Source organism: Colobus angolensis, unplaced genomic scaffold (assembly GCF_000951035.1).
Source record: "Colobus angolensis palliatus isolate OR3802 unplaced genomic scaffold, Cang.pa_1.0 Scaffold533, whole genome shotgun sequence".
In the NCBI taxonomy this organism is placed as follows: domain Eukaryota; kingdom Metazoa; phylum Chordata; class Mammalia; order Primates; family Cercopithecidae; genus Colobus; species Colobus angolensis.
Window position 1 is genome coordinate 494,045 of NW_012118855.1, and position 14,293 is coordinate 508,337.

A 14,293-nucleotide genomic window follows, 5' to 3' on the forward strand; every position below is an offset into this window, starting at 1 on the left:
TGGGCGACAGAGCGAGACTCCGCCTCAAAAAAAAAAAAAAAAAAAAAGATACAAATGAAAATCAGCCAAAGGAAGAAACACTTAGGGCAGAATCCGGGAGGGGTCCAGTTGCAAGCTTCCAGGGAGGCATCCTCTCCCTTTGGGGTTCTGGACAGCGTTGGCTCTTCTGGACCACAATGTGTGAGGATACACACAGGGCGTTGTCCACAAAGAAAGTCTACCTGAGCCTTTGGTGCCCAGAGGCTTTACTGAGGCTTGATCAGACGCTGCCTGTGTGATGGACTTTTAGTCTCCAAAGCCCCCCACCAAACAAAGACACTCCTGCCAGACAGGACATTCCAGGACCCACAGGTCACCTCCCACTAGCCAAGGGCAGAGGCTGGACCTCTCTTTGGGCGAGGTTAAGTCTAAACTATGAATAGGGCATGTTACAAAGTCAGTGACCAAAGACGCAGAGTGGTGTGGCTGTCAGAAGCTCCAGTCCTGGATTCGCCACCTTTGAGGTTAGCAAGTTACTTAATTCCTGTGGACGCCTACCGGCCAGAGGCCATCAAGAATAGTCCCGCAGTCAAGCAAATTTGAGTTAATTGGTACCCACTGCACTAAGAAGACTGCACACTAGGGGGCAGCGCAGAGTCTCAGTAAGTGTGTGTTGTGGGGGTGAGGGGGTGCTTACTGAAGGATTTGGGTGTTTGTAGGGGTGATGTTAGGAAATGTTCAAGGAAGCAAAGTGTTGCTCTGGATTGGGTGCTGTCGGGGAGTGGGGTGACTCTACAATTGGGGATCTTCACAATTTGTATCCAGGAGGTGGAAGAAAAGGGGAGGTACGAAAAGCCTGGCCGGGAAACAGCAGTCTCTCATGTGAAACAGGAGAGGGCACTGTTTGGCCATTTTTGTGATTTCACGGTGACCTCGTTTTTTTGTCCATACTCAGGCATATTTATGGAATGGCCTTGATTCTGTCCTGCTGCATCATCAGGGCACGGTGACCCTGCCTGACGCGGGTGCTCTGTGAAGTTTGTGTGCATCAGGCAGACACCAGGGCCTAGCAGACGAGTCACGGGATGCTTTGTTCTGTTCCTTTCCCACCCCTGAGTTTCATTATTGATAACACGGAGACGGTAATTCTACCTAACACATTAGGCAGCTGTGAGAATTAAGGGGAATAATGTAAAATGCCCAGCATAAAATATAGCACAACAGCCAGTCAATTCCCATATCATTGTTAAAAAAAATCAAAGTCTGTGATAAAATGGAAAAAGTGAAGAATCAAAATAAAGCCAAATGCAGAAGAGGCACAGGGAAGGAAGCTGAGAGAGGACATCAGATGAGGGCAGTCCCTGAGCCAAGATCTGTCCCGAAGCTCCCACTGCAACCCACACCTGGGGCCAGGTGTGTGTGTGTGTGTGTGTGTGTGCACGTGCGCACATGCACGTGCATGCACCCTTGCATGAGGGAGGTAAGAAATGTGCCAGCAGCTGGCTGTTGTGGCTCATGCCTGTAATCCCGCACTTTGGGAGGCTGAGGCAAGAGGACTGCTTGAGTTCACGAGTTCAAGACCAGCCTGGGCAACTTGGTGAGACCTCCTGTCTACAAAAAAATTTTTTTCAAATTTAGCCAAGTATGGTGTTACATGCCTGTAGTCCCAGGTACTTGGGAGGCTGAAGTGGAAGGATCACTTGAGCCCAGGAAGTTGAGGATGCAGTGAGCCATGATTGCACCATTGAACTCAGCCTGGGTGACAGAGTATGATGAGATTCTATCTCAAAAAAAAAAAAAAAAAGGGTTTATATACCATAATCAACTGCCCCAGGAATGCAAAGTTGGTTTAATATCCAAAAACCAATTAATGCAATAGAGTACATTAATAAAATACAGGACAAAACCACATGATCATGCCCATAGACACAGAAAAATCAGTTGACAAAACCTAACACCCCTTCATCATAAAACACTCAATAAACTAGAAATAAAAGAGAACTTTCTCAACCTGATAAAGGAAGTCTAAGAAAAACCCACAGTTAAAATCACACTAAATGGTGAGAGATGTATGCTCTCCTCTCAATGTCAGGAACAAGACAAGATGTCTGCTCTTGAAACGTGTATTCATCATTGTACTGGTCAGGGCAATTGGGAAAAATAAATAAAAGGCATTCGGATCAGAAAGGAAGAAGCAAAACCATCTCTATTTGAAGATGGCATGATCTGTCTACAGAAAATTCTAAGAAATCTGCAAAAGTATTAGAGCCAGTAAACAACTTCAGCAAGATTGCGGAATACAAGATCAACATTTAAAAATTGATTGTATTTCTACAAAATAGCAATGAATAATCTAAAATGAAATTAAGAAAATAACTCCACTTATAAACAAGAATAAAATATTTAGGAATAAATTTAAATAAGTACAAGACTTGCATACTGAAAGCAGGAGGAAAAAGAGGAGAAGGACGAGGAGAGGAGGAGGAGCAGGAAGAAGACGGGAAGGCAATGTGTTCAGGATGTCTTGTGATTCCTGAGGCCTGAAGCCACCTGTCAGGTCAGGCATCCCCTGTCCTTCCTCTCCCTACTCCTGATCTGCCGCCTCCGGCTTGCACCTCAAATCTATTCTGCTCAGGCATGGAAGTAATTGTGGTGTAAAAGTCTGCCTGGCTGGACCAGCTGTTCCACACACTGGCCTGGCGAAGTTATTTTCAACTCCTCTCAAGCCAGCCATGAACGTAAGGGAGAATTCTGCACTGGATGCAGTTCCCTCTGGGCAGTGAGACCAGCTGCAGAGGCCACCCAGGCCTGGGAGCGCCCAGAACTCCAGCCGGGAAGGCCTGTGGCTGAGCCCAGCTGCAGATCAGGTTATGCCCGCAGGCCCTGGAGGGTCAGATTGTGGCCCTCAGGGTCCTGGGGGCTCTGAGCAACCTCAGATCTGTGCCCCTGGAGGCCTCGCCTCTAGGGCCCGGTGCTTCAGTGCGGTCCTCAGGGCCTGCAGGATGGCACCCTGGCTGGTCTGCACGTTGTAGTCGCTGAGCTGTAGCAGGCGCTCGAAGTCTTCCTCCTTGTAGGTCATGTTGGACAGGGCGTAGGGGGAGGTAGCCCCGGTGAGATTCACTTGGCCAGCCTGGAGCTCTGCGGGGCTGCGCTGGACACCTGCCCAGGGGTGAGAGGGGTGTCAGGAGCAGAACGCCGGGGTCTCCACAGCCTGGCAGCAGCGCACAGGGAGGGCTGCCCCCACTGGAGGAGCCCCCGCTTTCCTCCCAGCTCTCTATGTCCTTTGCCCAGGGATGTAAGTGTGGGTGGCAGGGTGCTCTTTGGAAGCATACTATTTGGTGGTAGAAAATACAATTTCATATTTCGTTGCCTTGCAGCGTGACACTCCTTAGGCTATTCTGGCAGCCCCACATGTCTGTACATTGCTTCAAGGCAAGGTGGAAACAGCCAGAAGAGGGAAGTCAACTGGGTTTGTGAACGGATTCTTAGAACTCACAGTGGAAACAAGGGGGCAGCGAGAACTTGCTGAGAGATGAAGGTTCTTTAGAATTCTCAGATGTGGGCTGAGCATGTTCAGAGGAAAGCTGGGAGATCTAGAATGATGGTGGGAACCGGAAAGCTGGGAATATCGCCCAAAGACGGCAATGACTTTTTCCCACCAGAAGGAAATAAAATTCTGACCAGTTGGTGAGAAGAGAGGATAGGAAGGAATGCGATGGGGGTTTAAATTTCGGGAGCCCTTGAGGAGAGGCCCATCTCCCTGAGAAGGGGCCCAGCCTGCGGTGGGGAAGGATGATAGAGAGGCCAACTGAGTCCCCCACAGAGCAGGAAAGCAGAGGAGCCCCGGGCAGCTGGGGGTGCTAGGGCAGGTGGAAGGCCACAGGAGCCCGGCATCATGACAAAGGGGACCACTGCATAGCGACCCTGCAAACAGAGGGCCTGCAGGGATGTGGGCATCAGCAAGGAGGCCAGGGTGGGCTCTAAGGGCTGGGTGGGCCTGGATGGGCCTATCCTGAAGCGTTCTCCTGGCAGACTCACTTCCCTTCCCTCTGCTGGGCAGCAGGGGCCCCAGGGCAGGCCTCTGAGGGGCCAGGCAGCCTGGGTGCTTGGGAGGGGATGCCTCACCGGGGGCTGAGTGGTCCTTGAAGGAGGCATTGACCAGCGGGAAATGCAGCAGGATCGGGGCCTCGGGGCAGGCGGGGTCTGAGAAGAGGTGGCACTCCCTTGGCTGCTGGTGGTCCTGAGGGCTGGGTTCCACCCGGGGGAAGGGCAGCCCCCGGGCCCGGCAGTACAGCTCTGTCTGCTGCAGCGCCTGGTGGGGAGAAGGTGGCCCGGAGAGAACCAGCCCGGCCCAGGTCAGTGCTGGGCCAGTTCCAGCACACACGAGCTGCCCCAGTGTCAAGACAACAGCCTGGCTCTGTCCTGTTTGTGGTCAGGCCAAGCTGCAGAGTGACTCGGAGGGAGACCCAGGGGGAGTCCAAGGACTCTGGTGGTCTGCAACGTTGCTTGGTTGAAATCTCTAGGTGGGGTACAGACCTACCCCCAGCCCCCCAAACCCCAACTCTGGATTGCTATTGCTGGATTGTTCAAATCCCAGAGCCGAGAGGGGACCTGCATTTGCACGGCGTCTCAGGGGAGGCCTGGGGGATGGACATGGAGATGCTAGGGTCTCCTCTCAGCTCTGTCCAGCTGTTCTCTGGAGTAGGTGTGGGGAGGTCCCTCTCTGTTCACCTGGCCTGGGAGCCCAAGGCCCCTGCACCACCATAGCCCTTCCCACCTGTGGACCCTGGCAGCAGCCAGCAGATCAAGGCCTGACACCCCTCCTTCCCTTCGGGACCCGGGCGGTGTGGGGCAGTAGGTCAGTGGCCCTGCTGTTCGCCTCTGGAGCTTGGCCTGGCAGGGCAGTGGGGTTCCCCTGGGGTGACCAGGGTACCTCAAAGGGCGCAGATAGAGAGTAGTCGAAGGAGAGGATGAGGTTCAGCCTGCGGCCCGGCCGGAACATGGAGGGACAGCTGGTGTTGATGAAGTAGCCAGCATCCACCAGGCAGAGCTGGGGCTCCTGGGGAGTCAGCTGGCTGGGCATGGAGTCAAGCTGGCAGTCTGGTGGGAATTGCAGGATGGTCAGAGGCCACCACCCTGCCACAGGTCATCCATGTCCCCTTCTCTCCTCTAGGTCACTCCCTGAATGCCACCAGTCCTTCCCCAGACCTTCCAAGGGGATCTTCTCCAGGCCATACCCCAGAAATGGATGCTGACCTCCTAGGCCTCGGCCAGTCCCTGCCACACCACCCAGAGGCCCAACCTTGTGACCTAAGGACCCCTGGCCACGGCCCTGACCTGCCCAGGTGGAGAAGCCTTTGTGGCTGCAGTAGTCCTGGTGTAGCTGGAGGCCCTGGAGGAAGTTGGGGCTGCACTGGTGGAGGGGCCTGCCGGTCAGGAAGCCTTTGAATGCCTGGGCCAGTGCCGTGCCCGGCTGCAGCCACGAGGCCTCCAGGCACAAGGAGGTCTCCAAGGAGGTCAGGGGCTCCTTCTCTGAAGCCAGAGAAACAGACGTTGGTCCCTTCTTCCCCTCACTTCTTCCCCTCAGACACCACACACTGCAAGCAGAGTCTGAAGGAACAGCATCATCCCAGGCCCCTCAGCGCCCCCACCCTTCCCACCTAAGCTCCTGGTCTTGTCCTTGATGTGCTGTTTCCAGGACTCCCCAGAGGTGGTGAGGTCATACCAGGCGTCCAGCAGGTTCAGGGAGAAAACGTTGCTCCAGATGGCTGAGGGAACCCCAAGAGAGGTCAGCCTCAGGCCCCAGCCAGGAGCCCCACCCTGGGGTGCTGATGGAAAATGGGGGTGGGGAGAGGGCTGCCCCTACCATGTACCGCCCCCCGCCACCTAACCCTCCCCCTAGTCCTGAGGTTCTGCCCCACCTGAGCTACAGGACCCATGTCCATTCAGATGCCTGGCCCAGGGCTGCCCAGGGCCTTCAGAGCCACCACTCTCACCTTCCAGAAAGCAGATCCGGGGCTCCGGGATCCTCCTCATCAGCCGTCCCATGAAGAACTTGGAGCCAAAGAGCTCAGGAGGGACGAAGGCTCCATACTTCAGGAACCCGACCTCATAGGGGGAGAACTCAACCCACTCTAATGGGGTGGGAGGGAGAGGCAGGAGTGCGAGGGGAGTGGATTACGGAAGCCCCAGCTCTGGCCAAAGATACTGCCGCTGCCCCCAGCAGGCCCAAGCCTCGCTGTGCCTGGCCCCAATGCAGCAGATGTGAGGAACGTGCACTCCTGGGCTGACCACACCCTTCCCAAGCCCTTGGTCCACACCCTCAAGCACTCCCCACTCCCAAGCACAGAGAGTGGCCCTGAGTCCCTCAGCACCACCGCCCTTACGGAAGGTTGGGCAATCTGTGCAGAGCTTCCAGCATGAATTCTCTGGGGACTCTTGGGGTGCAGAGAATTTGGAGGGTGGAGTATGAGGAAGGGGGAGTGGGTAGAACCGTACCCTTGAAGTCCAGCGTCTCCAGATTGTTCTCTTTGACATTGAGGCTCAAGTAGAGGGGCAGAGGGTTCTGACCCCGTTCCAGGGCGGCTCTCTGTCCTGACAGCTTCTGATCCATCACCTGGGGCCAGAGGGCATCAGGGCCTAAGTAAGGCTGGGAGTGTCTTGGAGGCAGCGGCTCCACCAGGATGGGGGCAGGATGGGGGACCAGGCTGGGGGTGAGGAGGCACCTCCTCCCGTGGGATCTGGTGACCATATGTGGGTCAGTTCCCACTCGTGCCCCCGTGTTCCGACCAGCCCTAGATGCAGGGTCGCTGGACAGAGCGTGCAGGCTGTGTACTGTCAATCTCCAGCGAGGGCCATTCACAGGGACTACAATGCCAGCAGTGCTTCCAGGCCCATCTTCGTGGGTTTAAGGGTGAAGTGGGTGTGGATGCTGACACACAGACACAAGGACACATGCACATATACACGTATTGCTTTGCAGAAAGGACATAGCAATGCCCTTTTAGCATATACTGAAGCCTCCGCCAGGGATGGACTGCCCCCTCTCCTAGGTTCTCCTTAATGCAGTTCAAGTTTCAGCCCCTCCCGAATGCTTTCCTTACATCCTATGCCTCCCCCTCATTGTCCCTCTTATTTCTGGCTTTGCACAACATGAGGTTGTACCCCGTTGTTTATTCTTGCCTTCTGTTCTTAATTTCCTCTTCAATAGAGCTCCAAGCTCTGTCTTTGTTTTATCTTATTTTGAGATGGGGTCTCACTCTCTCACCCAGGCTGGAGTGCAGTGGTGCAATCTTGGCTCCCTGCAACCTCCGCCTCCCAGGCCCAAGTGATCCTCCCACCTCAGCCTCCTGAGTAGAGTAGCTGGGACTGCAAGTTACATTTGGCTAATTTTTGTATTTTTTGTAGAGATGGAGTTACACCATGTTGCCCAGGCTGGTCTCAAATTCCCGAGCTCAAGCAATCCATCTGCCTTGGCCTCCCAAAGTGCTGGGATTACAGGCGTGAGGCACCATCCGTGGCCCAAGTTCCTTGATGTCAATGACTATAGCTTGCCTTTTGGGGGAGCCTCCACAAAGCCTCCCTGAATTGTAGGGGAACAGAAAGACCTCATTCTATGCTGAACTAGAGGTGCAAATGGAGCTCTTCCCAAGCACCAGCAAGGCTAATGGTGCTGCGTGCTGGTAGCACCACCTTGGGAAGGATTCTGCCACCAGAGCTGAGGTTGATGCCTTCAGCCCTGGGCTGTTTCTACTGGGCAGTACATGTACCACGAAAATGTCATCCTTCCTTTGGGCTCTCCAAGCTGAAGAGTGTCTAGTTCTAGAGGCTCCCAACCTGCCCCAGCAGCCCTTACCATCAGATTGACTCAGTGAATGTGTACATGTGAGAGCATGTGAAGCATGCGGACCTCTGGGTCTCCACTGAGAATCAGCCTGTCAGAAGTCACTTTGGAGTTTGCCTTTTAAAAACCTGCAGATTGGCCAGGCACAGTGGCTCAAGCCTGTAATCCCAGCACTTTGGGAGGCCGAGATGGGCGGATCACGAGGTCAGGAGATTGAGACCATCCTGGCCAACATGGTGAAACCCCGTCTCTACTAAAAAAAAAAAAAAATACAAAAAAAAACCCAAAAAACAAAAAACTAGCCAGGCGAGGTGGCGGGCGCCTGTAGTCCCAGCTACTCGGGAGGCTGAGGCAGGTGAATGGTGTAAACCTGGGAGGCAGAGCTTGCAGTGAGCTGAGATCCGGCCACTGCACTCCAGCCTGGGCAACAGAGCAAGACTCCGTCTCAAAAAAATTAAATAAATAAAAAATAAAAACCCGCAGATGATCCTGATGCCCAGCCAGTTGTGAGGATTCCTACCCAGCCTACTCAAGGAGGGTCCCTCTCCCACATCCATGGCAAAACCCAACACACCCAGTGTGTGTGTCCTCCTTGCTGGCAGCTCATCTGTCCCTGACAAGAACACTCATGTGTCAACCAGTCGTTTTGCCACCCCATTCTTCAACGGTCCCCAGTATGAGTTATAGGGAATTTGCAGGAAATCTCTAAACAGGGCTCAATCCCCTGCCATGGATGGTGGTGGTGGATGGACAAGTCAGTCCTTAGGTACAAATGTGTGTACATGATCCCTTCTCAAAATCTTTTCATTTAGAAACTCTGTTGCTCTTTTGATACATATGATGAGAGAAAATGTGTCCTTTTACTACAGTTGCACAATTTATGCCCTAGGGAAAGTTCTGGAAAAAGATCAGCACACCCCTGCATCTACTGAAACAGCACCCACCCAGTATATCTAATGGCTCACCAGTAAGCTGCGGCAGGACTCTTAGTCTCTAACCCCCCAGTTTCCAAGCGAGTAACCCCAACCCTGCAAAACACCGTTCTGATGATTCGAGGGTCCCATGGGAAACACTGGAGCTTGGTGCAGTACTGGCAATGCAGACTAAAGGGAAGGCAAGTGTGTCAGCTCTTAACTCAGGAAAGGATAAGAGAACCACTCTGAGTTTCTTCTTGAGGAATGATGAGCAGTTTCTAAGCAGTTCGATACTTGCCAGCAAAAGACTGAAGAAAAAAGTTTCAAAGAGATGAGAGTTTGAGAAGCACTGATTATAGCTAGTGTATTTTATGAGTGGGTTTTTATAAAAACTTAATCATTATTAAAGATGTATGTAGGCTAATAAAGTCATTCTGAGAAAAGTTTCAGGGTATGATATTCATTAATATTAATGAAATTGTGATTTGTCATAAATGGAGTTATATTTTCCAACATTGTAAAGTGACTTTTGGTACTTTAGATTATTACATTATAGAGGTAATAAATACCTGTTTTTATCTAACATCTATAAAAAATTAGAAATATACACTAAAATTGCCTGAATAAAATATTATTTTATAAAGTCTACAATGAATGTTAGCTTTAAGAGGTAAGGTATGATAAACAGAAGAAAAAAAATAATAAATTGAAAACCTTTCCTATTGGGACAAAATTTTAAAAATAGCATAGGTGCTTTTTTTGAGACAGAGTCTCACTCTAAAGCCCAGGCTGGAATGCAGTGGCATGATTACAGCTCACTGCAGCCTCAACCTCCCATGTTCAAGCGATCCTCCCACATTAGCCTCCTGAGTAGCTGGGACTACAGGTGTGTGCCACCACGCCCAGCTAATTTTTAAATTTTTTGTAGAGATGGGGTCTCACTGTGTTGTTCAGGTTCATTTTTAAGAATATATAGGTATCTAATAATACCACAAGCATTTCTATTTTTGTGAACAATTAAAAAATTGTCTTCTAAAAATGTCTATAAAGCTTACACATAAAACCATGCATTAAGTCCTTACTGGAGGATCCAATGGTAATTAAATAAAAGTCTGCTGTATAGCCTAGAATCAAACTGCATTTTCTAGCACCTTGTAAATGGAATTGTTAAAACAAGCTTCTCCCATTCTATAGTAACTAATTGCTGCCACCCAGCAGGAAAGTCAGTTATTAAAACACAACACCATCAAAACTGAATATGAACTTAAACGGTAGATCCAAAGACTACATAGCATATAGTGATAAAATGAAAATATTTCTAGTAATTATGTTGGCTTTATAAATTAAATGCCATTTCAATAAAAATCCCAACAACATTTGTCACAAAACATGACTAGGTGATTCTATCATATAATGAGAACAGCAGGCCAGGTATAGTGGCTCACACCTGTAATCCCAGCACTTTGGGAGGCTGAAACAGGTGGATCACTCAAGGCCAGGAGTTGAAGGCCAGCCTGGGCAAAGCGGTGAAAAACCATCTCTACTAAAAATACAAAAATTCACCGGGCATGGTGGTGTATGTCTGTAGTCCCAGGTGCATGGAAGGCTGAGGCACAAGAATCACTTGAACCCAGGAGGAAGAGGTTGCAGTGAGCCGAGATTGTGCCACTGCACTCCAGCCTGGGTGACAGAGCAAGACTCTGAGGAAAAGAAGGAAGGGAGGGAGGGAGAGGGAATGAGGGAGGGAGGGAGGGGAGAGGAGGGAAGGAAGGAAGGAAGGAAGGAAGGAAGGAAGGAAGGAAGGAAGGAAGGAAGAAAGAAAGAAAGAAAGAAAACAGCAAAGGGGTAAGTACAACCAAGAGAATACTGAAGAAGAATTCAAGCGGACTGGTAACTTGGCCTATCAGATACCAAGATTTATCACAAAACTTTAGTCAGTGTGCTATTGGCATAGGGATAGAGAATCTGTCCTGGTGGAACAGAATAGGGTACTCAGGAAGAGTCCCGGGAATATAAATATATGAAAAATATATGAAACCTGATATATGACAAAACTAGCAATGCAGATCAGTGGAGAAAAAAATTCAGTAGATGAGACTGGGAAAATTTGTTATTAACGTGAGAAAAAGCAAAGTTGGATCCCTAGCCACATGATACCTGGAGATAAATTCTGGGTGGATTAAAGTCCTATTAATAAGAAATAAATCTTTTAAAAATTTTATAAGAATGTATAGAAAGATATTTTATAACTTTGGCGGAGGGAAAAGGAAGACTCCCCAAAATACAAACCATAAAGGAGAATGATAAATTAGATTATACTGAAATTATGCATTAAAACCATTAGAACTGATGAGGGTTCACATCGAAAATATATAAAGAATTCCTGCAAAAAAATATGAAAAAGACAAATTAAACAGGAACATGGAAAGGGGTTTGAATAGGTAATTCATGGAAGAGGAAGCCCAAATGATAAATATACTTAAAAACATAAACTGTCTAACTAAAATTCAAAGAAATGCTAAATGATAAATGTTCCTTTCACACCCCATAGTTAAACAAAAATTTAAAAGTCTGCCCAAGATATAGAGAAAAAGCAACTATTATGCACTGGTAGTGGGAGTATGAATTAACACAACTCCTTTGGAGAATGGTTTGGCAATAGGTAGGAAAGTTGAAGATGCACAAACCCAGTGGCCCAACAATTTAACTACTGGGTATGTATCTTGGAGGCTTAGAGAATCTCTAATGCAGGTGTACAAGGAGACTTGTACAAAATTGTTCATGCAAATAGTATCATATTTTTCTTCAGGATGTATATGTTAAAATTTGTGAACTGGAAAACCTGGAAGAAATAGATAAATTCCTGGACACATTCAACCTACCAAGATTGAACCATGAAGAAATAGAAAAGCTGAACAGACCAATAACAAGCAATGAGATTAAACCAGTAATAAAATGTCACCCATTAAACGTACGTCAAGGACCTGATGGCTTCACTGCTGATTTCCACCAAACATTTAAAGAACTAATACCAATTCTACTCAAACTATTTGAAAAAATTCAAGAGGAGAGAATACTTCTAAAGTCAATTATCCAAGGCCAGGACTACATTGATACTAAAGCCAGATAAGGACACAAACAAAAAAAGAAACCTACAGGCCAAGATCCCTGATGAACGTAGATGCAAAAGTTCTCGACAAAATACTATCATACCAAATTCAGCAACATATCAAAAAGATTATTCACCATTGATCAAGTGGAATCCATCCCAGAAATGCAAGGATAGTTCAACATACACAAATCAATAAATGTGACACATCACATCAACAGATACAGTTGGGATCAGTGCCCTGGTTACATAATCAAAAATGCCTTCCCGAGTCTCACCTTGTTCTTACCTCTCCTAGAACCTTTGAGAGCTATCTTTTTATTACTAATCTTTGGCCCTTGCTTGATTAACCTCTTAGTAAAGTTTGTGTCTTTTAGATTACAGTAGTTCCAGGTAAAGTCAATGCTGGTACAAGGCTTCCAATCCATCTTGCCTACTGACCAGGAGAATTAAAGTGTTCTGTCTATGGGCCCCTTAGATCGGGTATCCAGAGATTTCTACTCCTCTGGTGCTTGGCCAGGGCCTATGCCTATAACATAAGCAGGAAGCAGTTACAGAAGACAGATTTTCACCCTTCTGCAGCCCTGTTAAGATTAAGGAGGAGAGGGCCGGGTGCGGTGGCTCAAGCCTGCAATCCCAGCACTTTGGGAGGCCGAGACGGGCGGATCACGAGGTCAGGAGATCGAGACCATCCTGGCTAACACGGTGAAACCCAAATACAAAAGCTAGCCGGGCGAGGTGGCGGGCGCCTGTAGTCCCAGCTACTCCGGAGGCTGAGGCAGGAGAATGGCCTAAACCCGGGAGGCGGAGCTTGCAGTGAGCTGAGATCCGGCCACTGCACTCCAGTCCGGGCGACAGAGCGAGACTCCGCCTCAAAAAAAAAAAAAAAAAAAAAAAGATTAAGGAGGAGGGTCTAATCTCTGAGACAGGAATGAGATACGAGGCGGGGCTCAACTCTGGAACCAGATTGGAGACTGGCTGAAACAGGGAAGGGCTGAAAGCACCTCTCCATAAGACATGCTCACCAGTATCATGACAGTTTACTCATGCCCCGCCAACAACCTGGAAATTACCACCCTTTTTCTAGAAATTTCTGAATAACCTACTCCTTAATTTGCATGTAATTAAAAATGGGTATAAATGTGACTGTGGAACTGCCCCTGAGTTGCTGCTCTGGACACACTGCTGATGGGTGCCCTGCTCTGCAGGAGCAGTCACAGAGCTGTAACACTGTGCCCTTGATAAAGCTGTTTTTCTACCACCAGCTAGCCCTTGAATTTCTTCCTGGGGGAAGACAAGAACCTCCATGGGTGGAACCCCAGTTTTGACACTCCCTTGCCCTGCAACATGATGATAAACCTAAATTCAGGATGGTGTTTGCCCCTGGGGGCAGGAGGGGAATAGGACTGGGGAGGGAATACAAAGGGCTTTAACTGCATCTGTAACATTTATTTCATAGGCTGGTTGGTAAGGTCATGCATATTCATTATGTCATTATGGTTTATTCAATGTCTTAGGTGTGAAGATTTTCATAATAAGATTGAGATTTGCATAATAAATATTTATAGCTAATAAAAAAATAAGGATGGTAGTTTCTAAGCAGTGTTGTACTTAACTGGTAAGAAAAATATTAAAAGAAAAAAATTCGAGGCAAATTCATTTTTGGTTAGTTTACACGATAATCATTCTTTTTAAATTCCTTCTATATAAATTTATTTTTATACCCATTAACTAATTTTTCTTCCTCCCCTCCCATGATAACCATACTTGATCAAACTCCTGACCCAAAGATAAAGATGAGTCCTTCAGCTACTAATATTTTCCATACGTTTTGTCTTTGCATTGTTTCAAATGCTTTTGAAACTTTGTTCAGATAGTTATGTGCGGTAAAACAATAGTGTGAAAAAATAGCTGATTTTAATAATTGTATCAGTGTAAAGTTCAGCAGTTAACTTACTAAGCTTTCCCACAAGGAGCACTGTAATTTTTTAAAAAAACAAATGTTTAGTTTTGTCTTGATGCTGTTAGAATAAAGAAAAATAGCTGACACTTCATGCTTATTCTATGCTGAGGTATCACTGAGTATTCTGAACAGCTCTGTAACTTAAGAACCGTTGTTATCCCCATTGTACAGATCAGAAAACGGAGATACAGAGAAGTTAAGTAACTTGCCTAAGGACACACAGCTAGTAAGAGGTAGTGGGGTTAGAACTCAGGCAATCTGGTTCCAGAGTTTGTGCTTTTAACACCACCCGGAAGATGAAGAAGAACAGTACATTTCATATTGCTGGATAGATAAAAATGGTTCTAGCAATCTTACCCACTCAAAACAAAAGCTTTGTTTGCTTGACTGACTTTGACACTGACTCATTCCCAGCTTTTGGGAGATCCAGAAATTTCTGTTTTATAGCAGTTAATTAAAGAATCTGCTGGCCGGGCGCGGTGGCT

At 48.1% G+C, this 14,293-nt stretch overlaps 1 protein-coding gene across 1 annotated transcript in view; it reads right to left on the reverse strand.

The window, feature by feature from the left end:
* Window positions 1-2,911: 2,911 nt before the first annotated feature.
* PLA2G4D (phospholipase A2, group IVD (cytosolic)) overlaps window positions 2,912-14,293 on the reverse strand; it is a 24,864-nt gene continuing 13,482 nt past the window's right edge. The window contains exons 13-20 of the mRNA XM_011961057.1: window positions 8,862-8,925; window positions 6,478-6,595; window positions 5,976-6,113; window positions 5,640-5,747; window positions 5,317-5,511; window positions 4,913-5,079; window positions 4,105-4,291; window positions 2,912-3,138 (exon numbers count right to left, since the gene is read on the reverse strand). Of these exons, the coding sequence (XP_011816447.1) occupies window positions 2,912-3,138; window positions 4,105-4,291; window positions 4,913-5,079; window positions 5,317-5,511; window positions 5,640-5,747; window positions 5,976-6,113; window positions 6,478-6,595; window positions 8,862-8,925 (1,204 nt within the window). The remainder of the gene's footprint in view (window positions 3,139-4,104; window positions 4,292-4,912; window positions 5,080-5,316; window positions 5,512-5,639; window positions 5,748-5,975; window positions 6,114-6,477; window positions 6,596-8,861; window positions 8,926-14,293) is intronic.